The sequence below is a fragment of the Carassius gibelio genome, chromosome A23 (genome assembly GCF_023724105.1).
Source record: "Carassius gibelio isolate Cgi1373 ecotype wild population from Czech Republic chromosome A23, carGib1.2-hapl.c, whole genome shotgun sequence".
Taxonomy (NCBI): domain Eukaryota; kingdom Metazoa; phylum Chordata; class Actinopteri; order Cypriniformes; family Cyprinidae; genus Carassius; species Carassius gibelio.
Genome location: NC_068393.1, coordinates 861,990 through 888,842, shown reverse-complemented (window position 1 = coordinate 888,842; position 26,853 = coordinate 861,990). Strand labels below are relative to the sequence as shown.

Below are 26,853 nucleotides of genomic sequence, written 5' to 3'. Positions count from 1 at the left end.
TGTTAGGCAGGGCTCCCCTAATAGTAGCAGGGGATTTTAACTGTGTTTTATCCAAAACAGATAGGAAGAGAGTAGGAGAAGATTTTAAGGTCGATAAGACATCGGTTTTATTGCAAAATTTAGTCAAGGATTTTAAGTTAGTTGACTGTTTTAAACAATTGCATCAAAGAGAGGAGGGCTTCACCTGGTTCAGTGGTGATGGCACCAGAGCCTCTCGAATTGACTATGTTTTTACAAGGGACTGCCCGCCAACCGATGCAACATTGACCCCTCCCTTTTTTTCTGATCACATGATACTGTCTTGCACCCTTTCACTTTCCATGGGTGTGACGGTAGGAGGAGGGCTGTGGAAGCTGAACTGCTCCCTATTAGAGGATGAAGAAGTGGTTAGAGAGTATAGGGAGCAGTTCAGCCAATGGCAGACCCTCCAAGACTTTTATGATACACGTGCACAGTGGTGGGAAGTGGTCAAGGACCGGACAAGACAGTTTTTTAGAAATATAGGGAAAAGGAAAAAGAACAGGGAAAGAAGACACATGATGGGGCTGCAAAAAAGACTGCAGAGATATTTTAACCTTTTAAACAGTGGATTGGATTTTACAGAAGAGATAAAAGAAGTCAAGAAAGAAATGTCAGTTTTATTCGAAGTTCAGAGTAGGGGTGTTATTTTAAGATGTAAAGAAAGAGAAATAGAAGAAGGGGAGAAATGCACAAGATACTTTTTTAAAAAAATTATTACACGGGGTGGGTCAATCTCTGCTTTGAAGACTTTTACCGGGAGGGAAGCAAGCGGCACAAAAGAGATTTTAAATGAAACTGAAAACTTTTATAATAATTTATATAGTGCAAAAGAGGCTCATAATGGGGTTTTAGAGGAAGTTTTAACCTTTTTAAATAAAAAGGTAAAGAGCCCAGATGTGCTTTTATCCCAGGATTTTACAGTTTTAGAAATTCAGAAAGCTTTAAAACATTTTAAAAAAGGGAAGTCCCCTGGCATTGACGGACTTCCCTTTGAATTTTATCTGACTTTCTGGGACATTTTAGCACACGAACTGTTGACCGTTTTTAAAGAATTTGAGACTCTTGACAGACTTCCTGACAGCTTTAGAGTAGGGATAGTTTCATTATTACATAAGAAAGGAGACAAGACTGACTTGAAAAACTGGCGACCAATCACGCTTTTAAATTTTGATTGTAAACTTTTTAGTAAGATTTTAGCAACACGCATGTCGACTGTTTTAGAGGACGTGATCCACCCGGATCAAGCTTGTGCTGTGCCCGGAAGAAAGATAACAGACAACCTAGTGCTGATTAGAGACGCCATCTGTTACGCGAGAGACAGAAATATTCGGCTAGTAGTCCTAAATTTAGATTTTGAAAAAGCATTTGATCGAGTCTCGCACCAGTACCTCTTCCAGGTTCTGGAGAAAATGGGGTTTCCAAAGAGGTTTATAGCCTGGGTGGGACTGCTGTACAAGGGAATAGTCAGCAAAATTCTAATAAATGGGCATCTTTCCAAAGCTGTGAACATACACAGTGGTGTCCGTCAGGGATGTCCTTTATCTCCTCTTCTGTATGTGGCTTGCATCGAGCCACTGGCACAGATCTTGAGAAGGGACAAATGGATCAAAGGACTGGACGTTCCTGGGACGGGGGGACTGACGGCGACCTGTGTTTTATATATGGACGACGTAACTCTTTTAGCCACAGACGTTTTATCAATACGAAGAGCACTGGACTTGACTGACTGGTACGGTCGGGCCTCGGGCGCCAAACTCAATAGAAACAAGTCCGAGGCCCAGCTCTTCGGGCCGTGGGGAGACGTGGACACAGGAGGACTTGATTTGGTTTTTAAAGACAACGATTTTAAGATTTTAGGCGTTAAATTTGATAAAGACGGGGGTGGACGGGAAAACTGGACTGACTTGTTAGGGAAAGTTAGGAAAAGACTGGGGTTTTGGGGACTAAGACAGATGACGATGGAAGGCAAGGTTTTAATTTTTAAATCTGTGATTTTACCTCTGATTTTACTTGTCTGTTCTGTTTTTAGCCCCCCTCGGTGGTTCCTGGGGAAACTGGAGAGGGCGGTGTTTTACTTCCTGTGGGGGTCCAAGTGGGAGCGCCTGAAGAGGGAGACCATCAAGAAAAGGCCGGAGAACGGTGGAAAAGGCCTCCCAGACCCCCACCTGTTTTTAGGCAGCCGCTTCACCGCCCTGCACATTAGTTATGCCACGACCCCATCCAAAGAAAACAAGACGGCTGCAATGGCGCGATTCTGGATGGGGTCTTACCTACGAACACTGAAAATTTTACCAGTGGACTTGAAAACCCCAGTGTCTTTTAACTTGCCCAAAGAGTACAGTTTTATAAAAAAGTTTTTAAAGAAATACCTTTTAGAGAGTGAAGATGTCACCATTTTAACTCAACACAAGTCTCTCATCTCTGTTGTGCAGGACCGGGAACCGGTGAGTCCAGTTCCGGGCCTCACACCAAGTGAGGCCAAACAGGTTTGGCGGAACGCGGCTCACCCCGCTCTCCAGAACAAGCACAAGGACTTATCGTGGATGGTGGCTCATGAGATCCTCCCGGTCAGGGCGGTTATGCACTCCAGAGGCATGGCCAAAAACCCCATCTGCCCGCGGTCCGGCTGCAATTCCCCGGAGACCGTCCACCACCTGCTCTGGGAGTGCAGCACTGCGCGGGACCTGTGGGCCAAGACCGGCCCCCTGTATTTCCCGTGCCTACCAGCGGGTGGGGCCCAGTTCGGGTACCAGCTCGCCATCCTTGGGGTGGGCCGGGGCTTGAAGGACTTGACGGCACAGAAATTTACCTCGCTCTGGCTCACCCTCAACGTCATCAAGGATGCCATCTGGGCCACCAGAAACCTGCTGGTGGGGAAGCGCGTTACGGTAACCCTCCATGCATGCGAGCTAAAGGTAACATCAATGCTGCAGGGGTACCGGACGACGATATTCGGACGGGGGGGCCGGGGTCGCACGGAGAGGGTCCCGGCAGGCACCGACCCTGGCCGCCCGTAGATGCACCCTCACCACTCTGGCTACGGGAACAGCGGGCCAGCGGGCCGGAGGAGAGGGGATCTCCGCTGAGTCCATAAAGTAGCATCTCATGTCCCTGTTCTGGAGAGTGGGGTGATGACCCACTTGATAAGGACTCACCCCCGGTCTTGCACAACAGATGATTTTTAAATTGGTGTTTTTTATTGTTTTATTATGAAAGAGGTTTTATTAACATATATACGAGGCTTGTTTGCTTTTTTTAAAATTTGTGTTTTACTTTGGAACTGACCGCACCTTTTAAACACACCTCAATAATGGACTTTTAAAAACAAGCAAAACACTGTGGTTTTAATCAAATGCTTTTTAAAAATGATTGTTTATTTCATTTTACCATGTGTATTTATTATATATTATATTGCTTGTTTTAATGTGTGATTAAAAAGAAAATGTTGTGGGAAAAAGAAAAAATGCAAATGGAAAAAATGTAAATGGTGACAATAAAACTTTTTCGAAAGAAAAAAAAAAAAATCTGTTCTTATCAGTTTAATATCTGATACGTCCCCCATCCGGGGACTACATATTAAATGGATTTTTAGATCACGGAGCTGGAGCCGGGGCTTGCTCCGTCCACTCCATGCATCGGCCTGGTATTGCAGTGTCTCCAGGAACGGTGTGCTTTCCCTTTTTGGGGATTGCCATTTATTGTGTCGAATAGCAGAACAAGGAATGAGAGCTGCCATTGCAGATGCTGTGGTTTATTGCAAACTTTTTTCCTGATGTGTCCACCTGGGGTCTTGGACTCTTCCACTAACGATGCACCCACCTGAGGTCTTGAAGTCTTTCACAGACGAGGTGACGCATCGAATCAGGTGTGTTTGTTTAAAGAGAGTCATCTAAAACTGGCGTTGGGAAGCACCGGCCCATGAGCTTGGCAGTTTCCAGGCCAGTAACGGAAGGCACCCGTCCTTCCTTTCCTGGAGGGGGGGCGGAGGGGGCTAACCGTTGGTGAGGATGGTAGAGATGCAAATCACACCTCTGGCTGACCGCCTGGGCCTACATACTTACCTGGCAGGGGAGACACCATGATCAAGTAGGCGGTTCACCCAGGGCGAGGCTTGTCCATTGCACTCCGGCCATGCTGACCCCTGCGAATTCCCCAAATGCGGGAATCTCGACTGCATAATTTATGGTAGTGGGGGACTGCGTTCGCGCTCTCCCCTGAAATTGTTGGTGAAACAAAGCAGAAGAGGTTTTTACAGTTTTTTATTTATTTTCCTTTCAGAATGGGGAGTTCTGTCACATGCGAGATATGTGTTGTGCGCCTGTGAAACAAAGTCACTTGCGCTCTTGAAAAATCGGACCCTGGTGGGTAGTTTAGTTCGAACATAGCGCAGACCTTACTTTGAAAGTAGATTGGACTGACTGCAGCCTAGCTGTAACTGTCTCCATGTTGTTTGGTTGTCCTTTTTTTCGATTCGTATTAATTTTGTTGTCGCTTACAGCGACACCTAGTGGCCTGTCGCCGCGCCCTTTTTCGCCTGGCCTCGGACTGAGCCCCTGCACAGGTGTGCCGATTTGGGTGAAGGGATCTCACTCCTTCCTGGAGTTATAGCCATTCGAGCCACCTCGGACACGCCACCTTAGCACGCTTTGAGGTCCCCTCGCCAAGGTGAATGGAAATTTCCTATTTTTTTGGATGATTATTGACAGTCAGACTCCAGAGAAGCTTTCTGTGCTGATTTGGGTGGGACTGGGCCAAATACCTGGCGCCAGGTTGCAAAAGAAGGTTTTCGACAAAATCCAAAATACCCGAAAATTTCGTCAGAGCGACGGGCCAATCTGAGACCTGCGTCTCGTTCGGCTCGAGCCAAGGATTCCGGTGACATAAGGCACGTGGCTCTGCGACCAACCGTTTGGGAGTTACGAGCGATGCCGTACTTTCCGTCGCTGCAGTTCCACCGTCAGGCCGATCGGGACAAGGCCCGGTGACGTTGCAGACAGGGGAGGGTACTACCATCCCGCAGTGTTGCAGGTGTTTTCATCTTTGTTTGATTGTCCATTTACATTACATTTTCCCTATTTTTCAGCTTACGGCGCCACCTAGTGGCCTGTCGCCGCGTCCCTTTTCGCCTGGCCTCGGACTGAGCCCCTGCACAGGTGTGCCGATTTGGGTGAAGGGATCTCACTCCTTCCTGGAGTTATAGCCATTCGAGCCACCTCGGACACGCCACCTTAGCACGCTTTGAGGTCCCCTCGCCAAGGTGAATGGAAATTTCCTATTTTTTTGGATGATTATTGACAGTCAGACTCCAGAGAAGCTTTCTGTGCTGATTTGGGTGGGACTGGGCCAAATACCTGGCGCCAGGTTGCAAAAGAAGGTTTTCGACAAAATCCAAAATACCCGAAAATTTCGTCAGAGCGACGGGCCAATCTGAGACCTGCGTCTCGTTCGGCTCGAGCCAAGGATTCCGGTGACATAAGGCACGTGGCTCTGCGACCAACCGTTTGGGAGTTACGAGCGATGCCGTACTTTCCGTCGCTGCAGTTCCACCGTCAGGCCGATCGGGACAAGGCCCGGTGACGTTGCAGACAGGGGAGGGTACTACCATCCCGCAGTGTTGCAGGTGTTTTCATCTTTGTTTGATTGTCCATTTACATTACATTTTCCCTATTTTTCAGCTTACGGCGCCACCTAGTGGCCTGTCGCCGCGTCCCTTTTCGCCTGGCCTCGGACTGAGCCCCTGCACAGGTGTGCCGATTTGGGTGAAGGGATCTCACTCCTTCCTGGAGTTATAGCCATTCGAGCCACCTCGGACACGCCACCTTAGCACGTTTTGAGGTCCCCTCGCCAAGGTGAATGGAAATTTCCTCTATTTTTGGATGATTATTGACACTCAGACTCCAGAGAAGCTTTCTGTGCTGATTTGGGTGGGACTGGGCCAAATACCTGGCTACAAATACTAAAAGGCAGTGTTGGGGAGTAACTAGTTACATGTTACAGCATTACGTAATTTAATTACAAAATGAATGTAACTGTAATTAGTTACAGTTACGAAGAAAAAATTAGTAATTAAATTAAAGTTACTTATGAAATTTTTAACGATTACAAAGGCAATTACATTTGAATATTTACACACATCCACATACAGATTTCACTGATTTCTTTCCCAAATTGCACTGACTGTTCTGAGACATACGCCCTAATAATTTCCAGAATTTTAACAGAATTTTTTGTTTTTCCCAGTCCGCCCTTCCTGTAAATTAATGGCAAAAACATGCAGTTTCATTTAATACAAATAGGCCTACTGAAGCTTGCAGTGTTGTCAGCCTCTGCCGCCTCAATATAGGAGTACATGAGCACATAAACATCATTTCTAGAACTGCTCTGTGTCACGTCATGCATTTTACCTATCATATCATATACAAAGAGACAACAGTTTAAAAAAACACCAATGTTTCAGGAGTTTATTATACAGGAATGACACATGCTTGTTAGATAACTGTATTTGAGTTGATGTATATGTTTTTATTTATTATTATTTAATTTTCACAAATTTAGAAAAGTAATCTAAAAGTACTCAAAAGTAATTAGTTACATTACTTTAATAAAGTAATTGAAAAAGTTATACTACTATAACATTTTAAACAGGGTAACTTGTAATCTGTAACCTATTACATTTCCAAAGTAACCTTCCAAACACTGCTAAAAGGAGACGTCCAATAGACGTATTGCAGATGAGCAAACAGCCTTAAAACTACATCTTGCAGATGTAAATTCATATGTCAAATAGACGTCTCCTAGATGTATGTGTGCTATCAGGGTACCATCCCCCAGCGTTTTTAGGTCTCCCAAAACTTACCAAAGCCGAGATGGGCATCGCCGTGTCCGGCTTCCTCCCTGCTGCGTCTTAGCAGCATCGCTTCTCGGCCTTTTGGCTAAGATCAAGTGTAGTATCTGTTCTTATCAGTTTAATATCTGATACGTCCCCCATCCGGGGACTACATATTAAATGGATTTTTAGATCACGGAGCTGGAGCCGGGGCTTGCTCCGTCCACTCCATGCATCGGCCTGGTATTGCAGTGTCTCCAGGAACGGTGTGCTTTCCCTTTTTGGGGATTGCCATTTATTGTGTCGAATAGCAGAACAAGGAATGAGAGCTGCCATTGCAGATGCTGTGGTTTATTGCAAACTTTTTTCCTGATGTGTCCACCTGGGGTCTTGGACTCTTCCACTAACGATGCACCCACCTGAGGTCTTGAAGTCTTTCACAGACGAGGTGACGCATCGAATCAGGTGTGTTTGTTTAAAGAGAGTCATCTAAAACTGGCGTTGGGAAGCACCGGCCCATGAGCTTGGCAGTTTCCAGGCCAGTAACGGAAGGCACCCGTCCTTCCTTTCCTGGAGGGGGGGCGGAGGGGGCTAACCGTTGGTGAGGATGGTAGAGATGCAAATCACACCTCTGGCTGACCGCCTGGGCCTACATACTTACCTGGCAGGGGAGACACCATGATCAAGAAGGCGGTTCACCCAGGGCGAGGCTTGTCCATTGCACTCCGGCCATGCTGACCCCTGCGAATTCCCCAAATGCGGGAATCTCGACTGCATAATTTATGGTAGTGGGGGACTGCGTTCGCGCTCTCCCCTGAAATTGTTGGTGAAACAAAGCAGAAGAGGTTTTTACAGTTTTTTATTTATTTTCCTTTCAGAATGGGGAGTTCTGTCACATGCGAGATATGTGTTGTGCGCCTGTGAAACAAAGTCACTTGCGCTCTTGAAAAATCGGACCCTGGTGGGTAGTTTAGTTCGAACATAGCGCAGACCTTACTTTGAAAGTAGATTGGACTGACTGCAGCCTAGCTGTAACTGTCTCCATGTTGTTTGGTTGTCCTTTTTTTCGATTCGTATTAATTTTGTTGTCGCTTACAGCGACACCTAGTGGCCTGTCGCCGCGCCCTTTTTCGCCTGGCCTCGGACTGAGCCCCTGCACAGGTGTGCCGATTTGGGTGAAGGGATCTCACTCCTTCCTGGAGTTATAGCCATTCGAGCCACCTCGGACACGCCACCTTAGCACGCTTTGAGGTCCCCTCGCCAAGGTGAATGGAAATTTCCTATTTTTTTGGATGATTATTGACAGTCAGACTCCAGAGAAGCTTTCTGTGCTGATTTGGGTGGGACTGGGCCAAATACCTGGCGCCAGGTTGCAAAAGAAGGTTTTCGACAAAATCCAAAATACCCGAAAATTTCGTCAGAGCGACGGGCCAATCTGAGACCTGCGTCTCGTTCGGCTCGAGCCAAGGATTCCGGTGACATAAGGCACGTGGCTCTGCGACCAACCGTTTGGGAGTTACGAGCGATGCCGTACTTTCCGTCGCTGCAGTTCCACCGTCAGGCCGATCGGGACAAGGCCCGGTGACGTTGCAGACAGGGGAGGGTACTACCATCCCGCAGTGTTGCAGGTGTTTTCATCTTTGTTTGATTGTCCATTTACATTACATTTTCCCTATTTTTCAGCTTACGGCGCCACCTAGTGGCCTGTCGCCGCGTCCCTTTTCGCCTGGCCTCGGACTGAGCCCCTGCACAGGTGTGCCGATTTGGGTGAAGGGATCTCACTCCTTCCTGGAGTTATAGCCATTCGAGCCACCTCGGACACGCCACCTTAGCACGTTTTGAGGTCCCCTCGCCAAGGTGAATGGAAATTTCCTCTATTTTTTGATGATTATTGACACTCAGACTCCAGAGAAGCTTTCTGTGCTGATTTGGGTGGGACTGGGCCAAATACCTGGCGCCAGGTTGCAAAAGAAGGTTTTCGACAAAATCCAAAATACCCGAAAATTTCGTCAGAGCGACGGGCCAATCTGAGACCTGCGTCTCGTTCGGCTCGAGCCAAGGATTCCGGTGACATAAGGCACGTGGCTCTGCGACCAACCGTTTGGGAGTTACGAGCCATGCCGTACTTTCCGTCAGGCCGATCGGGACGAGGCCCGGTGACGTTGTAGACAGGGGAGGGTACTACCCAGATAGCACACTTACGTCTGCAAGATGTCTGTTAAAGAACTGTTGATCTGGAAAGCATCTGCCATCTACAAACGTCTGACATACGCCTTTCAGATGTCAGTTTTATATACCTTCTAAATCATAAACATCTAAAAGACATCTAATTGACATCTATCTGACATCTAAAAGGCAGTGTTGGGGAGTAACTAGTTACATGTTACAGCATTACGTAATTTAATTACAAAATGAATGTAACTGTAATTAGTTACAGTTACGAAGAAAAAATTAGTAATTAAATTAAAGTTACTTATGAAATTTTTAACGATTACAAAGGCAATTACATTTGAATATTTACACACATCCACATACAGATTTCACTGATTTCTTTCCCAAATTGCACTGACTGTTCTGAGACATACGCCCTAATAATTTCCAGAATTTTAACAGAATTTTTTGTTTTTCCCAGTCCGCCCTTCCTGTAAATTAATGGCAAAAACATGCAGTTTCATTTAATACAAATAGGCCTACTGAAGCTTGCAGTGTTGTCAGCCTCTGCCGCCTCAATATAGGAGTACATGAGCACATAAACATCATTTCTAGAACTGCTCTGTGTCACGTCATGCATTTTACCTATCATATCATATACAAAGAGACAACAGTTTAAAAAAACACCAATGTTTCAGGAGTTTATTATACAGGAATGACACATGCTTATTAGATAACTGTATTTGAGTTGATGTATATGTTTTTATTTATTATTATTTAATTTTCACAAATTTAGAAAAGTAATCTAAAAGTACTCAAAAGTAATTAGTTACATTACTTTAATAAAGTAATTGAAAAAGTTATACTACTATAACATTTTAAACAGGGTAACTTGTAATCTGTAACCTATTACATTTCCAAAGTAACCTTCCAAACACTGCTAAAAGGAGACGTCCAATAGACGTATTGCAGATGAGCAAACAGCCTTAAAACTACATCTTGCAGATGTAAATTCATATGTCAAATAGACGTCTCCTAGATGTATGTGTGCTATCAGGGTACCATCCCCCAGCGTTTTTAGGTCTCCCAAAACTTACCAAAGCCGAGATGGGCATCGCCGTGTCCGGCTTCCTCCCTGCTGCGTCTTAGCAGCATCGCTTCTCGGCCTTTTGGCTAAGATCAAGTGTCTGGCTTAAAGGAAGAGACTGCGATCGCCTCTTGGAGGTTTTTAGGTTGTGCTCTACCATAGCACGTCCTACACCTCCCGAGAGGTATATTGTATTGTATCTGGCATACTTTTTTACTATTTATTGTCTTTCATATTGTGTTGTGCTTGTTTTTTAGGAGGAGTTTTTTTTATTGAGAAACTGGTCTTAAGGTAAGTTATTTCCTGTTTTACGTTGTTTTTATTGCTGTGGTAATTTTTTAGTTTGTTTGATTCCTTTTAGCTGTCGGTGCCTCCAACATGTCGGCTGCTCGTGCCGGCATGCGGAGGCACCACAGCACTAGGTTCCTTTTTTTAGAAAAAGATGGAAAGTTAATGGAAATGTCAAGGTTGGATTTTTCGAGGAAACTTATGCAAAAACTTCTAGGTTTTAATCCTGCTGATTTAAATTGCATTCTAACCCTGCCTTTTAACAAAGGCTTCGATGTGAGTTTTAAAAATGCAGCACTGTTAAATGAGTTCTGGCAGCGCTTTGACACACACAAGACCCAGTTTTCCATGTTTAAAGTTGAGAAACTAACTGATAACACACAAAAAATGGTTATCGTTAGAATGTTCAATGAGACTGTGAATGGAGAAGACATTTGCACATGGCTGGGTAGATTTTGCACTGTAAGGGGCCAGGCTATGAAGGTTTATGATGAAGACGGTATTTGGAATTGTTCCTGGAGGGTCCCCATTAAGCAATGGGAAGACCCACAGGGCTTCCAAGGTCTGAGGCATTTACCACAAATGATAGTTCTGGGAGAAAACAGGGGCTACATCCACTACAAGGGAATGCCCAAACTCTGCCGGCGATGTGGGGAGTTTGGGCATCTTGTTGAAGCATGCCAGAAACTCTTTTGTAACAAGTGTAGAGAAATTGGACATTCCTTTGAAGAATGTCCAAATGGCAGAAAGTGTAATCTTTGTGGAGACTTGTCTCATCTCTACAGAGATTGCCCCAAATCGTTTGCCAACAAAGTAAAATCAGACAAAATGGTGGTTGAGGAGCGAGTACAACAGGCCAATGAGGAGGTGGAGCTAAATTCAAATCTCCCGCCAAACCCTGGGGTTGGTGGAGAGAAAATTGATAACAGAGGTAAGGAGAGAGGGGGGGCGGAGCAAACTTCAAATTTCCCGCCAAACCACACTATTGGAGCAGACGGAAATGAGGAGATGGAACTCCACCAATCCCTAATAGAGAAAGAAAAGGAATCAAATGAACAGAGCAAGGAGGAGGATAGTGAACAAGAACAGGAAAAGGTAGTGGAGGAGAAACAAGAGATAGAGGTAAGTAATGATCTTCCAGGAGTTATATTGAGAGGGAAAAAAAGGATTGCCCGATCTCCCATTGAGGAGAAGAATGAGAAAAGAGATAGAGTGGGATTGCGATCAGATTCCTTCTCATCAGGGGATCTGAACCGGCTTTTCCCACTCGGTTCCCCAAACGAAATATCTTTCTTGTCAATAGAACTCCAAACATCAACCCCTAGGGCTAGCTCAAGGGGGAAACAGCTTCAATCTCCGGATTCCCCAAATAGGGGAAAAGAAGAAGAGCTGGTTTCACAAGATACAGATATCCTTTTTAATTGAAATTTTAGTTATTTATGTCTTCTAAAATGTTGTATTTATCATTTTTAACTGTTTTTATCATGACACTCACACTCTCCACCTTAAATGTAAGAAGTGTGAGGTCACAGTTGAGAGCTCAAATGGTTTTATCCTTTTTACAAACCCAAAATAGCGATATCCTGCTTTTACAAGAATGTGCTTTACCTTTTATGTCCAATTATAGGAGATGGGAAGAACAATGGCCCCATGTATCTGTGTGGAGTGGATCAAATTTTAACAGAGCCGATGGAGTAGCCATTTTAATAAAAAATCCTCAGCTCTTGGTGAAGGGTAGCACAGTGGTGAGAGATGGGAGAGCTCTTTTAATAAATCTGTCCTTCTTAGGACATGATTTTAATATTTTAAATATGTATGCTTTTACAGATAAAAATGAAAGGAACGACCTTTTAGAAGACGTGCAGTCCCACCTTTTAGGAAAGACCCCATTTATTTTAGCAGGGGATTTTAATTGCATTTTAAGTAAAAATGATAGAAAAGGGGAGAGAGAGGATTTTAAAATGGATAAAGCGTCAATTTTACTACAGAACATTATAAAGGATTTTAAATTGACTGACTGTTTTAGAACCATGCATCCTGGGGAAAAAGGATTCACCTGGTTTAGTGGTGATGGCACTAAAGCCTCCCGTATAGACTATATCTTTACGCGAGACCTTACACCAGTGGATGCTAAACTAATGCCCGTTTTCTTTTCAGACCACGCTATGCTTTCTTGCACCCTTTCTTTTCCCACAGGTGTGACGACAGGTGGAGGGATATGGAAACTGAACTGCTCCCTGCTGGAAGACCCAGAGATCACAACATACTACAGGGAGCAGTACAGCCAATGGCAGACTTTACAAGACTTTTATGATTCACGAGCACAGTGGTGGGAGATGGTAAAGGCAAAGACCAAGACTTTTTTTAGATGGGCAGGGAAAAAGAAAAAATTAAAAGAAAAAAGACGAATGGTGGGACTGCAAAAGAGGCTACAACGTTACTTTTATCTTCTTAGCCAGGGTTTTGATTTTAACGAAGAAATTAAGGAAGTTAAGAAAGACATGTCAGAATTAGCGGAGGTTAAAAGTAGAGGTGTTCTCTTCAGGAGTAAAGAAAGGGAAATAGAGGAAGGCGAGAAATGCAGCAGATACTTTTTTAAGAAAGTTATTGATGGAGGTAGAGCAATATTTAAATTAAGAAATAAAGAAGGAGAAACAATGACAGACACAAATGATATTTTATCAGTAATAGAAAGCTTTTATGAAGAACTCTATGAAGAAAAGGCAAGTGACAACAGCATTTTGAGCGAAATTTTAACAAGCATAGAGAAAACAATAAATGGAAATACCAGTCTGACAAAGGATTTTAACATTTCTGAGATAGACAAAAGTATTCAAAAATTCAAAAAAGGGAAAACTCCTGGAGTTGATGGACTCCCTCTTGAATTTTATTTGACCTTTTGGGACATTTTAAGACAAGACTTACTGGCTGTTTTTAATGACTTTGACAAGATCGACCAGCTCCCTGACAGTTTTAGGATAGGAATAATGACCCTACTACACAAAAAAGATGACAAGACAGATTTAAAAAACTGGCGTCCTATAACCCTTTTAAACTTTGATTGTAAACTTTTTAGTAAACTTTTAACAACACGAATGTCAACAGTTTTAGCAGATCTGATCCACTCGGATCAAGCCTGCGCCGTCCCTGGGAGAAAGATCACAGACAGCCTCGTACTGATAAGAGACGCCATCTGTTATGCGAGAGACAGAAATATTCGGCTGATAGTTTTAAATTTAGACTTTGAAAAAGCATTCGACCGAGTCTCGCACCACTACTTGTTTCAAGTTTTGGAAAAAATGGGGTTTCCCAGGAGGTTCTTAGCTTGGGTGGGATTGCTGTATAAAGACATAACCAGCAAAATCCTAGTTAACGGGAATCTCTCAAAAGCGATAAATATATGCAGCGGCGTCCGTCAGGGCTGTCCGTTATCTCCTCTCCTGTATGTGGCTTGCATCGAACCCCTAGCGCAGGTATTGAGAAGGGATACATGGATCAGTGGACTGACTATACCCGGGACTGGAGGACTGACTGCAAAGACTGTTTTATATATGGATGATGTCAACCTTTTATGTACTGACGTTTTATCAACACAGAGGACTATGGACCTGACAGACTGGTTTGGGAAAGCATCGGGAGCCAGACTGAACCGAGATAAAACACAAGCACAGTTTTACGGTCCCTGGAAACCTAGTGAGCTCGCTGGACTGGACACTACTTTTAAAAGGACAGAGTTAAAAATACTGGGTATTAAGTTTGACAGAGACGGGGGAGGGAGTGGAAATTGGCATGACGTGATGGTTAAAGTGCGGAAAAAACTAGGTTTCTGGGGACTGAGACGTTTGACATTTGAAGGAAAGGTTTTAATCATAAAAGCTGTGATTTTACCCCTGTTTTTATTGCTGTGTTCTGTTTTCTTTCCCCCCAGACTCTTTCTTGTATCTCTGGAACGTGCAATGTTTTATTTTTTATGGGGGTCTAAGTGGGAGCGACTCAAAAGAGCAACCATGAAGAAAGCACCCCAAAATGGAGGAAAAGGAGTGCCAGACCCCTACTTGTTTTTAGGAGCTTTTTATACTGCACTACATATAAAATATGCCCGAACCCCATCCAAACAAGACAAAACAGGAGCCATGACCCGGTTTTGGATGGGGTCCTACTTAAGAACCCAAAATATTGTACAGACAGACTTGACAATGCCAGTTGCCTTTGACCAACCCCCAGCATACACACACATAAAGAACTTTTTAAAGAAATTTAATTTGGAAAAAGAAAGTGTGACTGTTTTAACCAATCATCGCTCTATACTCTCTCTTGTGCAGGAACGGGAACAAGTGTGTCCAGTACGCGGGCTCACTCTAGGTGAAGCCCAAAACGTTTGGCGGAATGTGTCCCACTCAGCTCTTCACAACCGACACCGAGACCTGGCTTGGATGGTTGCCCATGAGATCCTCCCGGTCAGGGCCGTGATGCACTCCCGAGGCATGTCAAAGAACCCCATCTGCCCGCGGTCCGGATGTGGCGCCCCCGAGACCGTGAGGCACGCCTTATGGGAGTGCAGCGCTGTGAGGGACCTGTGGGCGACAGCTGGCCCCCAGCAATTCCCGTACCTACCAGTAGGGGGGGTCCCAGACTACCCAATGGGGAGAGGAGGGGTGAGCCAAAAACAAATGCCAGCAAAAACACCCCCTAAGCTATGGCTTACCATCCTCTGCATCCAAGACGCCATATGGACCTCCAGAAACCTACTGGTAGGGAAGCGCATGCAGGGGTCCCTGCACGCCACCATCCAGCTAGCCAAATCAAGGCTGCAGGAGTACACCGCATGTCGCCATTCGGATGTGGAGGGTCAGAGCTACACGTGAAAGGTCCCCATAGCCACGAGCCCTGACTGCCCGTAGATGCCCCCAAACACCTGAAGTGGGACAGCGGTGCCTCGGTTTAAGAGGATCTCCTCTGGGCCCAGAAGGGTCAGGCCTCTGGGACTGGTTTTGAGGAACTGAGCTGATGGTTTAATCTTTTTTCTTTAAAGGACATACCCGTTTTTGCACAACAGAAGAGAACGTTTTTAAACCTGTCTTTTGATTTTAATAACACTGTTTTTTATTTTTTATTTTCTCTAGCACTACAGACACACAAACAACAACAAAAAACACACTCAATACAAAAAGTTTTTATTTGTGTATTAATTAATTTAAAAATTATCCTGTGCATTAAACAACAACAACAAAAACAACAACAACAACCATTGTATAATGTGTTTTAACAAAACAAATGTGTGCATGTAACCAAAATGTATTGTGACAATAAAATTTTTCAAAAGAAAAAAATCTGTTCTTATCAGTTTAATATCTGATACGTCCCCCATCCGGGGACTACATATTAAATGGATTTTTAGATCACGGAGCTGGAGCCGGGGCTTGCTCCGTCCACTCCATGCATCGGCCTGGTATTGCAGTGTCTCCAGGAACGGTGTGCTTTCCCTTTTTGGGGATTGCCATTTATTGTGTCGAATAGCAGAACAAGGAATGAGAGCTGCCATTGCAGATGCTGTGGTTTATTGCAAACTTTTTTCCTGATGTGTCCACCTGGGGTCTTGGACTCTTCCACTAACGATGCACCCACCTGAGGTCTTGAAGTCTTTCACAGACGAGGTGACGCATCGAATCAGGTGTGTTTGTTTAAAGAGAGTCATCTAAAACTGGCGTTGGGAAGCACCGGCCCATGAGCTTGGCAGTTTCCAGGCCAGTAACGGAAGGCACCCGTCCTTCCTTTCCTGGAGGGGGGGCGGAGGGGGCTAACCGTTGGTGAGGATGGTAGAGATGCAAATCACACCTCTGGCTGACCGCCTGGGCCTACATACTTACCTGGCAGGGGAGACACCATGATCAAGAAGGCGGTTCACCCAGGGCGAGGCTTGTCCATTGCACTCCGGCCATGCTGACCCCTGCGAATTCCCCAAATGCGGGAATCTCGACTGCATAATTTATGGTAGTGGGGGACTGCGTTCGCGCTCTCCCCTGAAATTGTTGGTGAAACAAAGCAGAAGAGGTTTTTACAGTTTTTTATTTATTTTCCTTTCAGAATGGGGAGTTCTGTCACATGCGAGATATGTGTTGTACGCCTGTGAAACAAAGTCACTTGCGCTCTTGAAAAATCGGACCCTGGTGGGTAGTTTAGTTCGAACATAGCGCAGACCTTACTTTGAAAGTAGATTGGACTGACTGCAGCCTAGCTGTAACTGTCTCCATGTTGTTTGGTTGTCCTTTTTTTCGATTCGTATTAATTTTGTTGTCGCTTACAGCGACACCTAGTGGCCTGTCGCCGTGCCCTTTTTCGCCTGGCCTCGGACTGAGCCCCTGCACAGGTGTGCCGATTTGGGTGAAGGGATCTCACTCCTTCCTGGAGTTATAGCCATTCGAGCCACCTCGGACACGCCACCTTAGCACGCTTTGAGGTCCCCTCGCCAAGGTGAATGGAAATTTCCTATTTTTTTGGATGATTATTGACAGTCAGACTCCAGAGAAGCTTTCTGTGCTGATTTGGGTGGGACTGGGCCAAATACCTGGCGCCAGGTTGCAAAAGAAGGTTTTCGACAAAATCCAAAATACCCGAAAATTTCGTCAGAGCGACGGGCCAATCTGAGACCTGCGTCTCGTTCGGCTCGAGCCAAGGATTCCGGTGACATAAGGCACGTGGCTCTGCGACCAACCGTTTGGGAGTTACGAGCCATGCCGTACTTTCCGTCAGGCCGATCGGGACGAGGCCCGGTGACGTTGTAGACAGGGGAGGGTACTACCCAGATAGCACACTTACGTCTGCAAGATGTCTGTTAAAGAACTGTTGATCTGGAAAGCATCTGCCATCTACAAACGTCTGACATACGCCTTTCAGATGTCAGTTTTATATACCTTCTAAATCATAAACATCTAAAAGACATCTAATTGACATCTATCTGACATCTAAAAGGCAGTGTTGGGGAGTAACTAGTTACATGTTACAGCATTACGTAATTTAATTACAAAATGAATGTAACTGTAATTAGTTACAGTTACGAAGAAAAAATTAGTAATTAAATTAAAGTTACTTATGAAATTTTTAACGATTACAAAGGCAATTACATTTGAATATTTACACACATCCACATACAGATTTCACTGATTTCTTTCCCAAATTGCACTGACTGTTCTGAGACATACGCCCTAATAATTTCCAGAATTTTAACAGAATTTTTTGTTTTTCCCAGTCCGCCCTTCCTGTAAATTAATGGCAAAAACATGCAGTTTCATTTAATACAAATAGGCCTACTGAAGCTTGCAGTGTTGTCAGCCTCTGCCGCCTCAATATAGGAGTACATGAGCACATAAACATCATTTCTAGAACTGCTCTGTGTCACGTCATGCATTTTACCTATCATATCATATACAAAGAGACAACAGTTTAAAAAAACACCAATGTTTCAGGAGTTTATTATACAGGAATGACACATGCTTATTAGATAACTGTATTTGAGTTGATGTATATGTTTTTATTTATTATTATTTAATTTTCACAAATTTAGAAAAGTAATCTAAAAGTACTCAAAAGTAATTAGTTACATTACTTTAATAAAGTAATTGAAAAAGTTATACTACTATAACATTTTAAACAGGGTAACTTGTAATCTGTAACCTATTACATTTCCAAAGTAACCTTCCAAACACTGCTAAAAGGAGACGTCCAATAGACGTATTGCAGATGAGCAAACAGCCTTAAAACTACATCTTGCAGATGTAAATTCATATGTCAAATAGACGTCTCCTAGATGTATGTGTGCTATCAGGGTACCATCCCCCAGCGTTTTTAGGTCTCCCAAAACTTACCAAAGCCGAGATGGGCATCGCCGTGTCCGGCTTCCTCCCTGCTGCGTCTTAGCAGCATCGCTTCTCGGCCTTTTGGCTAAGATCAAGTGTAGTATCTGTTTTTATCCTTTTTAAAGTGTTTTAAGTCAGATTTGTTTTTACTGCAAGAGTGTGCTCTGCCCTTTTTAAATAGTTACAGAAAGTTGGAGGAGATGTGGACCATGGGGCCCTCAATATGGAGTGGCTCCAACTTCAACAAGAATGACGGTGTCGCTATTTTAATCAACAATTCAAACATCACGGTGAAGGATAGCACTGTGGTGAGGGAAGGGCGGGCTCTTTTAGCAAACCTGACTTTTTTAGGGAGGGATTTTAAGGTTCTTAATGTGTATGGTTTTACAGAAAAAAATGACAGATATGAGCTTTTAGAAGACCTGCAGCCCCACATGTTAGGCAGGGCTCCCCTAATAGTAGCAGGGGATTTTAACTGTGTTTTATCCAAAACAGATAGGAAGAGAGTAGGAGAAGATTTTAAGGTCGATAAGACATCGGTTTTATTGCAAAATTTAGTCAAGGATTTTAAGTTAGTTGACTGTTTTAAACAATTGCATCAAAGAGAGGAGGGCTTCACCTGGTTCAGTGGTGATGGCACCAGAGCCTCTCGAATTGACTATGTTTTTACAAGGGACTGCCCGCCAACCGATGCAACATTGACCCCTCCCTTTTTTTCTGATCACATGATACTGTCTTGCACCCTTTCACTTTCCATGGGTGTGACGGTAGGAGGAGGGCTGTGGAAGCTGAACTGCTCCCTATTAGAGGATGAAGAAGTGGTTAGAGAGTATAGGGAGCAGTTCAGCCAATGGCAGACCCTCCAAGACTTTTATGATACACGTGCACAGTGGTGGGAAGTGGTTAAGGACCGGACAAGACAGTTTTTTAGAAATATAGGGAAAAGGAAAAAGAACAGGGAAAGAAGACACATGATGGGGCTGCAAAAAAGACTGCAGAGATATTTTAACCTTTTAAACAGTGGATTGGATTTTACAGAAGAGATAAAAGAAGTCAAGAAAGAAATGTCAGTTTTATTCGAAGTTCAGAGTAGGGGTGTTATTTTAAGATGTAAAGAAAGAGAAATAGAAGAAGGGGAGAAATGCACAAGATACTTTTTTTAAAAAATTATTACACGGGGTGGGTCAATCTCTGCTTTGAAGACTTTTACCGGGAGGGAAGCAAGCGGCACAAAAGAGATTTTAAATGAAACTGAAAACTTTTATAATAATTTATATAGTGCAAAAGAGGCTCATAATGGGGTTTTAGAGGAAGTTTTAACCTTTTTAAATAAAAAGGTAAAGAGCCCAGATGTGCTTTTATCCCAGGATTTTACAGTTTTAGAAATTCAGAAAGCTTTAAAACATTTTAAAAAAGGGAAGTCCCCTGGAATTGACGGACTTCCCTTTGAATTTTATCTGACTTTCTGGGACATTTTAGCACACGAACTGTTGACGGTTTTTAAAGAATTTGAGACTCTTGACAGACTTCCTGACAGCTTTAGAGTAGGGATAGTTTCATTATTACATAAGAAAGGAGACAAGACTGACTTGAAAAACTGGCGACCAATCACGCTTTTAAATTTTGATTGTAAACTTTTTAGTAAGATTTTAGCAACACGCATGTCGACTGTTTTAGAGGACGTGATCCACCCGGATCAAGCTTGTGCTGTGCCCGGAAGAAAGATAACAGACAACCTAGTGCTGATTAGAGACGCCATCTGTTACGCGAGAGACAGAAATATTCGGCTAGTAGTCCTAAATTTAGATTTTGAAAAAGCATTTGATCGAGTCTCGCACCAGTACCTCTTCCAGGTTCTGGAGAAAATGGGGTTTCCAAAGAGGTTTATAGCCTGGGTGGGACTGCTGTACAAGGGAATAGTCAGCAAAATTCTAATAAATGGGCATCTTTCCAAAGCTGTGAACATACACAGTGGTGTCCGTCAGGGATGTCCTTTATCTCCTCTTCTGTATGTGGCTTGCATCGAGCCACTGGCACAGATCTTGAGAAGGGACAAATGGATCAAAGGACTGGACGTTCCTGGGACGGGGGGACTGACGGCGACCTGTGTTTTATATATGGACGACGTAACTCTTTTAGCCACAGACGTTTTATCAATACGAAGAGCACTGGACTTGACTGACTGGTACGGTCGGGCCTCGGGCGCCAAACTCAATAGAAACAAGTCCGAGGCCCAGCTCTTCGGGCCGTGGGGAGACGTGGACACAGGAGGACTTGATTTGGTTTTTAAAGACAACGATTTTAAGATTTTAGGCGTTAAATTTGATAAAGACGGGGGTGGACGGGAAAACTGGACTGACTTGTTAGGGAAAGTTAGGAAAAGACTGGGGTTTTGGGGACTAAGACAGATGACGATGGAAGGCAAGGTTTTAATTTTTAAATCTGTGATTTTACCTCTGATTTTACTTGTCTGTTCTGTTTTTAGCCCCCCTCGGTGGTTCCTGGGGAAACTGGAGAGGGCGGTGTTTTACTTCCTGTGGGGGTCCAAGTGGGAGCGCCTGAAGAGGGAGACCATCAAGAAAAGGCCGGAGAACGGTGGAAAAGGCCTCCCAGACCCCCACCTGTTTTTAGGCAGCCGTTTCACCGCCCTGCACATTAGTTATGCCACGACCCCATCCAAAGAAAACAAGACGGCTGCAATGGCGCGATTTTGGATGGGGTCTTACCTACGAACACTGAAAATTTTACCAGTGGACTTGAAAACCCCAGTGTCTTTTAACTTGCCCAAAGAGTACAGTTTTATAAAAAAGTTTTTAAAGAAATACCTTTTAGAGAGTGAAGATGTCACCATTTTAACTCAACACAAGTCTCTCATCTCTGTTGTGCAGGACCGGGAACCGGTGAGTCCAGTTCCGGGCCTCACACCAAGTGAGGCCAAACAAGTTTGGCGGAACGCGGCTCACCCCGCTCTCCAGAACAGGCACAAGGACTTATCGTGGATGGTGGCTCATGAGATCCTCCCGGTCAGGGCGGTTATGCACTCCAGAGGCATGGCCAAAAACCCCATCTGCCCGCGGTCCGGCTGCAATTCCCCGGAGACCGTCCACCACCTGCTCTGGGAGTGCAGCACTGTGCGGGACCTGTGGGCCAAGACCGGCCCCCTGTATTTCCCGTGCCTACCAGCGGGTGGGGCCCAGTTCGGGTACCAGCTCGCCATCCTTGGGGTGGGCCGGGGCTTGAAGGACTTGACGGCACAGAAATTTACCTCGCTCTGGCTCACCCTCAACGTCATCAAGGATGCCATCTGGGCCACCAGAAACCTGCTGGTGGGGAAGCGCGTTACGGTAACCCTCCATGCATGCGAGCTAAAGGTAACATCAATGCTGCAGGGGTACCGGACGACGATATTCGGACGGGGGGGCCGGGGTCGCACGGAGAGGGTCCCGGCAGGCACCGACCCTGGCCGCCCGTAGATGCACCCTCACCACTCTGGCTACGGGAACAGCGGGCCAGCGGGCCGGAGGAGAGGGGATCTCCGCTGAGTCCATAAAGTAGCATCTCATGTCCCTGTTCTGGAGAGTGGGGTGATGACCCACTTGATAAGGACTCACCCCCGGTCTTGCACAATAGATGATTTTTAATTGGTGTTTTTTATTGTTTTATCATGAAAGAGGTTTTATTAACATATATATACGAGGCTTGTTTGCTTTTTTTAAATTTGTATTTTACTTTTGGAACTGACCGCACCTTTTAAACACACCTCAATAATGGACTTTTAAAAACAAGCAAAACACTGTGGTTTTAATCAAATGCTTTTTAACAATGATTGTTTCTTTCATTTTACCATGTGTATTTATTATATATTATATTGCTTGTTTTAATGTGTGATTAAAAAGAAAATGGTGTGTGAAAAAGAAAAAATGCAAATGGAAAAAATGTAAATGGTGACAATAAAACTTTTTCGAAAGAAAAAAAAATCTGTTCTTATCAGTTTAATATCTGATACGTCCCCCATCCGGGGACTACATATTAAATGGATTTTTAGATCACGGAGCTGGAGCCGGGGCTTGCTCCGTCCACTCCATGCATCGGCCTGGTATTGCAGTGTCTCCAGGAACGGTGTGCTTTCCCTTTTTGGGGATTGCCATTTATTGTGTCGAATAGCAGAACAAGGAATGAGAGCTGCCATTGCAGATGCTGTGGTTTATTGCAAACTTTTTTCCTGATGTGTCCACCTGGGGTCTTGGACTCTTCCACTAACGATGCACCCACCTGAGGTCTTGAAGTCTTTCACAGACGAGGTGACGCATCGAATCAGGTGTGTTTGTTTAAAGAGAGTCATCTAAAACTGGCGTTGGGAAGCACCGGCCCATGAGCTTGGCAGTTTCCAGGCCAGTAACGGAAGGCACCCGTCCTTCCTTTCCTGGAGGGGGGGCGGAGGGGGCTAACCGTTGGTGAGGATGGTAGAGATGCAAATCACACCTCTGGCTGACCGCCTGGGCCTACATACTTACCTGGCAGGGGAGACACCATGATCAAGAAGGCGGTTCACCCAGGGCGAGGCTTGTCCATTGCACTCCGGCCATGCTGACCCCTGCGAATTCCCCAAATGCGGGAATCTCGACTGCATAATTTATGGTAGTGGGGGACTGCGTTCGCGCTCTCCCCTGAAATTGTTGGTGAAACAAAGCAGAAGAGGTTTTTACAGTTTTTTATTTATTTTCCTTTCAGAATGGGGAGTTCTGTCACATGCGAGATATGTGTTGTGCGCCTGTGAAACAAAGTCACTTGCGCTCTTGAAAAATCGGACCCTGGTGGGTAGTTTAGTTCGAACATAGCGCAGACCTTACTTTGAAAGTAGATTGGACTGACTGCAGCCTAGCTGTAACTGTCTCCATGTTGTTTGGTTGTCCTTTTTTTCGATTCGTATTAATTTTGTTGTCGCTTACAGCGACACCTAGTGGCCTGTCGCCGCGCCCTTTTTCGCCTGGCCTCGGACTGAGCCCCTGCACAGGTGTGCCGATTTGGGTGAAGGGATCTCACTCCTTCCTGGAGTTATAGCCATTCGAGCCACCTCGGACACGCCACCTTAGCACGCTTTGAGGTCCCCTCGCCAAGGTGAATGGAAATTTCCTATTTTTTTGGATGATTATTGACAGTCAGACTCCAGAGAAGCTTTCTGTGCTGATTTGGGTGGGACTGGGCCAAATACCTGGCGCCAGGTTGCAAAAGAAGGTTTTCGACAAAATCCAAAATACCCGAAAATTTCGTCAGAGCGACGGGCCAATCTGAGACCTGCGTCTCGTTCGGCTCGAGCCAAGGATTCCGGTGACATAAGGCACGTGGCTCTGCGACCAACCGTTTGGGAGTTACGAGCGATGCCGTACTTTCCGTCGCTGCAGTTCCACCGTCAGGCCGATCGGGACAAGGCCCGGTGACGTTGCAGACAGGGGAGGGTACTACCATCCCGCAGTGTTGCAGGTGTTTTCATCTTTGTTTGATTGTCCATTTACATTACATTTTCCCTATTTTTCAGCTTACGGCGCCACCTAGTGGCCTGTCGCCGCGTCCCTTTTCGCCTGGCCTCGGACTGAGCCCCTGCACAGGTGTGCCGATTTGGGTGAAGGGATCTCACTCCTTCCTGGAGTTATAGCCATTCGAGCCACCTCGGACACGCCACCTTAGCACGTTTTGAGGTCCCCTCGCCAAGGTGAATGGAAATTTCCTCTATTTTTGGATGATTATTGACACTCAGACTCCAGAGAAGCTTTCTGTGCTGATTTGGGTGGGACTGGGCCAAATACCTGGCGCCAGGTTGCAAAAGAAGGTTTTCGACAAAATCCAAAATACCCGAAAATTTCGTCAGAGCGACGGGCCAATCTGAGACCTGCGTCTCGTTCGGCTCGAGCCAAGGATTCCGGTGACATAAGGCACGTGGCTCTGCGACCAACCGTTTGGGAGTTACGAGCCATGCCGTACTTTCCGTCAGGCCGATCGGGACGAGGCCCGGTGACGTTGTAGACAGGGGAGGGTACTACCCAGATAGCACACTTACGTCTGCAAGATGTCTGTTAAAGAACTGTTGATCTGGAAAGCATCTGCCATCTACAAACGTCTGACATACGCCTTTCAGATGTCAGTTTTATATACCTTCTAAATCATAAACATCTAAAAGACATCTAATTGACATCTATCTGACATCTAAAAGGCAGTGTTGGGGAGTAACTAGTTACATGTTACAGCATTACGTAATTTAATTACAAAATGAATGTAACTGTAATTAGTTACAGTTACGAAGAAAAAATTAGTAATTAAATTAAAGTTACTTATGAAATTTTTAACGATTACAAAGGCAATTACATTTGAATATTTACACACATCCACATACAGATTTCACTGATTTCTTTCCCAAATTGCACTGACTGTTCTGAGACATACGCCCTAATAATTTCCAGAATTTTAACAGAATTTTTTGTTTTTCCCAGTCCGCCCTTCCTGTAAATTAATGGCAAAAACATGCAGTTTCATTTAATACAAATAGGCCTACTGAAGCTTGCAGTGTTGTCAGCCTCTGCCGCCTCAATATAGGAGTACATGAGCACATAAACATCATTTCTAGAACTGCTCTGTGTCACGTCATGCATTTTACCTATCATATCATATACAAAGAGACAACAGTTTAAAAAAACACCAATGTTTCAGGAGTTTATTATACAGGAATGACACATGCTTATTAGATAACTGTATTTGAGTTGATGTATATGTTTTTATTTATTATTATTTAATTTTCACAAATTTAGAAAAGTAATCTAAAAGTACTCAAAAGTAATTAGTTACATTACTTTAATAAAGTAATTGAAAAAGTTATACTACTATAACATTTTAAACAGGGTAACTTGTAATCTGTAACCTATTACATTTCCAAAGTAACCTTCCAAACACTGCTAAAAGGAGACGTCCAATAGACGTATTGCAGATGAGCAAACAGCCTTAAAACTACATCTTGCAGATGTAAATTCATATGTCAAATAGACGTCTCCTAGATGTATGTGTGCTATCAGGGTACCATCCCCCAGCGTTTTTAGGTCTCCCAAAACTTACCAAAGCCGAGATGGGCATCGCCGTGTCCGGCTTCCTCCCTGCTGCGTCTTAGCAGCATCGCTTCTCGGCCTTTTGGCTAAGATCAAGTATCCGGGGACTACATATTAAATGGATTTTTAGATCACGGAGCTGGAGCCGGGGCTTGCTCCGTCCACTCCATGCATCGGCCTGGTATTGCAGTGTCTCCAGGAACGGTGTGCTTTCCCTTTTTGGGGATTGCCATTTATTGTGTCGAATAGCAGAACAAGGAATGAGAGCTGCCATTGCAGATGCTGTGGTTTATTGCAAACTTTTTTCCTGATGTGTCCACCTGGGGTCTTGGACTCTTCCACTAACGATGCACCCACCTGAGGTCTTGAAGTCTTTCACAGACGAGGTGACGCATCGAATCAGGTGTGTTTGTTTAAAGAGAGTCATCTAAAACTGGCGTTGGGAAGCACCGGCCCATGAGCTTGGCAGTTTCCAGGCCAGTAACGGAAGGCACCCGTCCTTCCTTTCCTGGAGGGGGGGCGGAGGGGGCTAACCGTTGGTGAGGATGGTAGAGATGCAAATCACACCTCTGGCTGACCGCCTGGGCCTACATACTTACCTGGCAGGGGAGACACCATGATCAAGAAGGCGGTTCACCCAGGGCGAGGCTTGTCCATTGCACTCCGGCCATGCTGACCCCTGCGAATTCCCCAAATGCGGGAATCTCGACTGCATAATTTATGGTAGTGGGGGACTGCGTTCGCGCTCTCCCCTGAAATTGTTGGTGAAACAAAGCAGAAGAGGTTTTTACAGTTTTTTATTTATTTTCCTTTCAGAATGGGGAGTTCTGTCACATGCGAGATATGTGTTGTGCGCCTGTGAAACAAAGTCACTTGCGCTCTTGAAAAATCGGACCCTGGTGGGTAGTTTAGTTCGAACATAGCGCAGACCTTACTTTGAAAGTAGATTGGACTGACTGCAGCCTAGCTGTAACTGTCTCCATGTTGTTTGGTTGTCCTTTTTTTCGATTCGTATTAATTTTGTTGTCGCTTACAGCGACACCTAGTGGCCTGTCGCCGCGCCCTTTTTCGCCTGGCCTCGGACTGAGCCCCTGCACAGGTGTGCCGATTTGGGTGAAGGGATCTCACTCCTTCCTGGAGTTATAGCCATTCGAGCCACCTCGGACACGCCACCTTAGCACGCTTTGAGGTCCCCTCGCCAAGGTGAATGGAAATTTCCTATTTTTTTGGATGATTATTGACAGTCAGACTCCAGAGAAGCTTTCTGTGCTGATTTGGGTGGGACTGGGCCAAATACCTGGCGCCAGGTTGCAAAAGAAGGTTTTCGACAAAATCCAAAATACCCGAAAATTTCGTCAGAGCGACGGGCCAATCTGAGACCTGCGTCTCGTTCGGCTCGAGCCAAGGATTCCGGTGACATAAGGCACGTGGCTCTGCGACCAACCGTTTGGGAGTTACGAGCGATGCCGTACTTTCCGTCGCTGCAGTTCCACCGTCAGGCCGATCGGGACAAGGCCCGGTGACGTTGCAGACAGG

General features: G+C 45.0%; 1 protein-coding gene, 7 non-coding genes and 4 pseudogenes across 10 annotated transcripts in view; all 12 read left to right on the top strand.

Annotated features, from left to right (window-relative positions):
• The first annotated feature begins 3,516 nt into the window (after positions 1-3,516).
• LOC127945583 (U2 spliceosomal RNA) lies at positions 3,517-3,698 on the top strand. Its single transcript, XR_008150899.1, has one exon. It is a non-coding gene; the product is annotated as a U2 spliceosomal RNA (small nuclear RNA).
• A 376-nt stretch (positions 3,699-4,074) lies between these two features.
• LOC127945388 (U1 spliceosomal RNA) lies at positions 4,075-4,238 on the top strand. Its single transcript, XR_008150723.1, has one exon. It is a non-coding gene; the product is annotated as a U1 spliceosomal RNA (small nuclear RNA).
• Positions 4,239-6,933: 2,695 nt separating this feature from the next.
• On the top strand, positions 6,934-7,124 carry LOC127945547 (U2 spliceosomal RNA). Its single transcript, XR_008150877.1, has one exon. It is a non-coding gene; the product is annotated as a U2 spliceosomal RNA (small nuclear RNA).
• Positions 7,125-7,500: 376 nt separating this feature from the next.
• Positions 7,501-7,664, top strand: LOC127945317 (U1 spliceosomal RNA). Its single transcript, XR_008150655.1, has one exon. It is a non-coding gene; the product is annotated as a U1 spliceosomal RNA (small nuclear RNA).
• Positions 7,665-10,193: 2,529 nt separating this feature from the next.
• Positions 10,194-26,853, top strand: part of LOC127944870 (uncharacterized) — a 61,673-nt gene continuing 45,013 nt past the window's right edge. The window contains exons 1-2 of one of the 3 annotated variants that reach the window (XM_052541210.1): positions 10,194-12,712; positions 14,302-15,226. In XM_052541210.1, coding sequence (XP_052397170.1) covers positions 10,464-11,798 — 1,335 coding nt within the window. In that variant the 5' untranslated portion in view covers positions 10,194-10,463 and the 3' untranslated portion in view covers positions 11,799-12,712; positions 14,302-15,226. Of the gene's footprint in view, positions 12,713-14,301; positions 15,227-26,853 lie in introns of those variants that run through there. The other 2 variants (XM_052541211.1, XM_052541212.1) reach the window with 2 other exon arrangements.
• LOC127945606 (uncharacterized) lies at positions 15,680-15,856 on the top strand (annotated as a pseudogene).
• Positions 16,233-16,396, top strand: LOC127945315 (U1 spliceosomal RNA). The gene has a single exon (XR_008150653.1). It is a non-coding gene; the product is annotated as a U1 spliceosomal RNA (small nuclear RNA).
• Positions 18,292-18,469, top strand: LOC127945667 (uncharacterized; annotated as a pseudogene).
• LOC127945589 (uncharacterized) lies at positions 22,179-22,356 on the top strand (annotated as a pseudogene).
• LOC127945314 (U1 spliceosomal RNA) lies at positions 22,733-22,896 on the top strand. Its single transcript, XR_008150652.1, has one exon. It is a non-coding gene; the product is annotated as a U1 spliceosomal RNA (small nuclear RNA).
• Positions 25,384-25,532, top strand: LOC127945639 (uncharacterized; annotated as a pseudogene).
• Positions 25,909-26,072, top strand: LOC127945313 (U1 spliceosomal RNA). Its single transcript, XR_008150651.1, has one exon. It is a non-coding gene; the product is annotated as a U1 spliceosomal RNA (small nuclear RNA).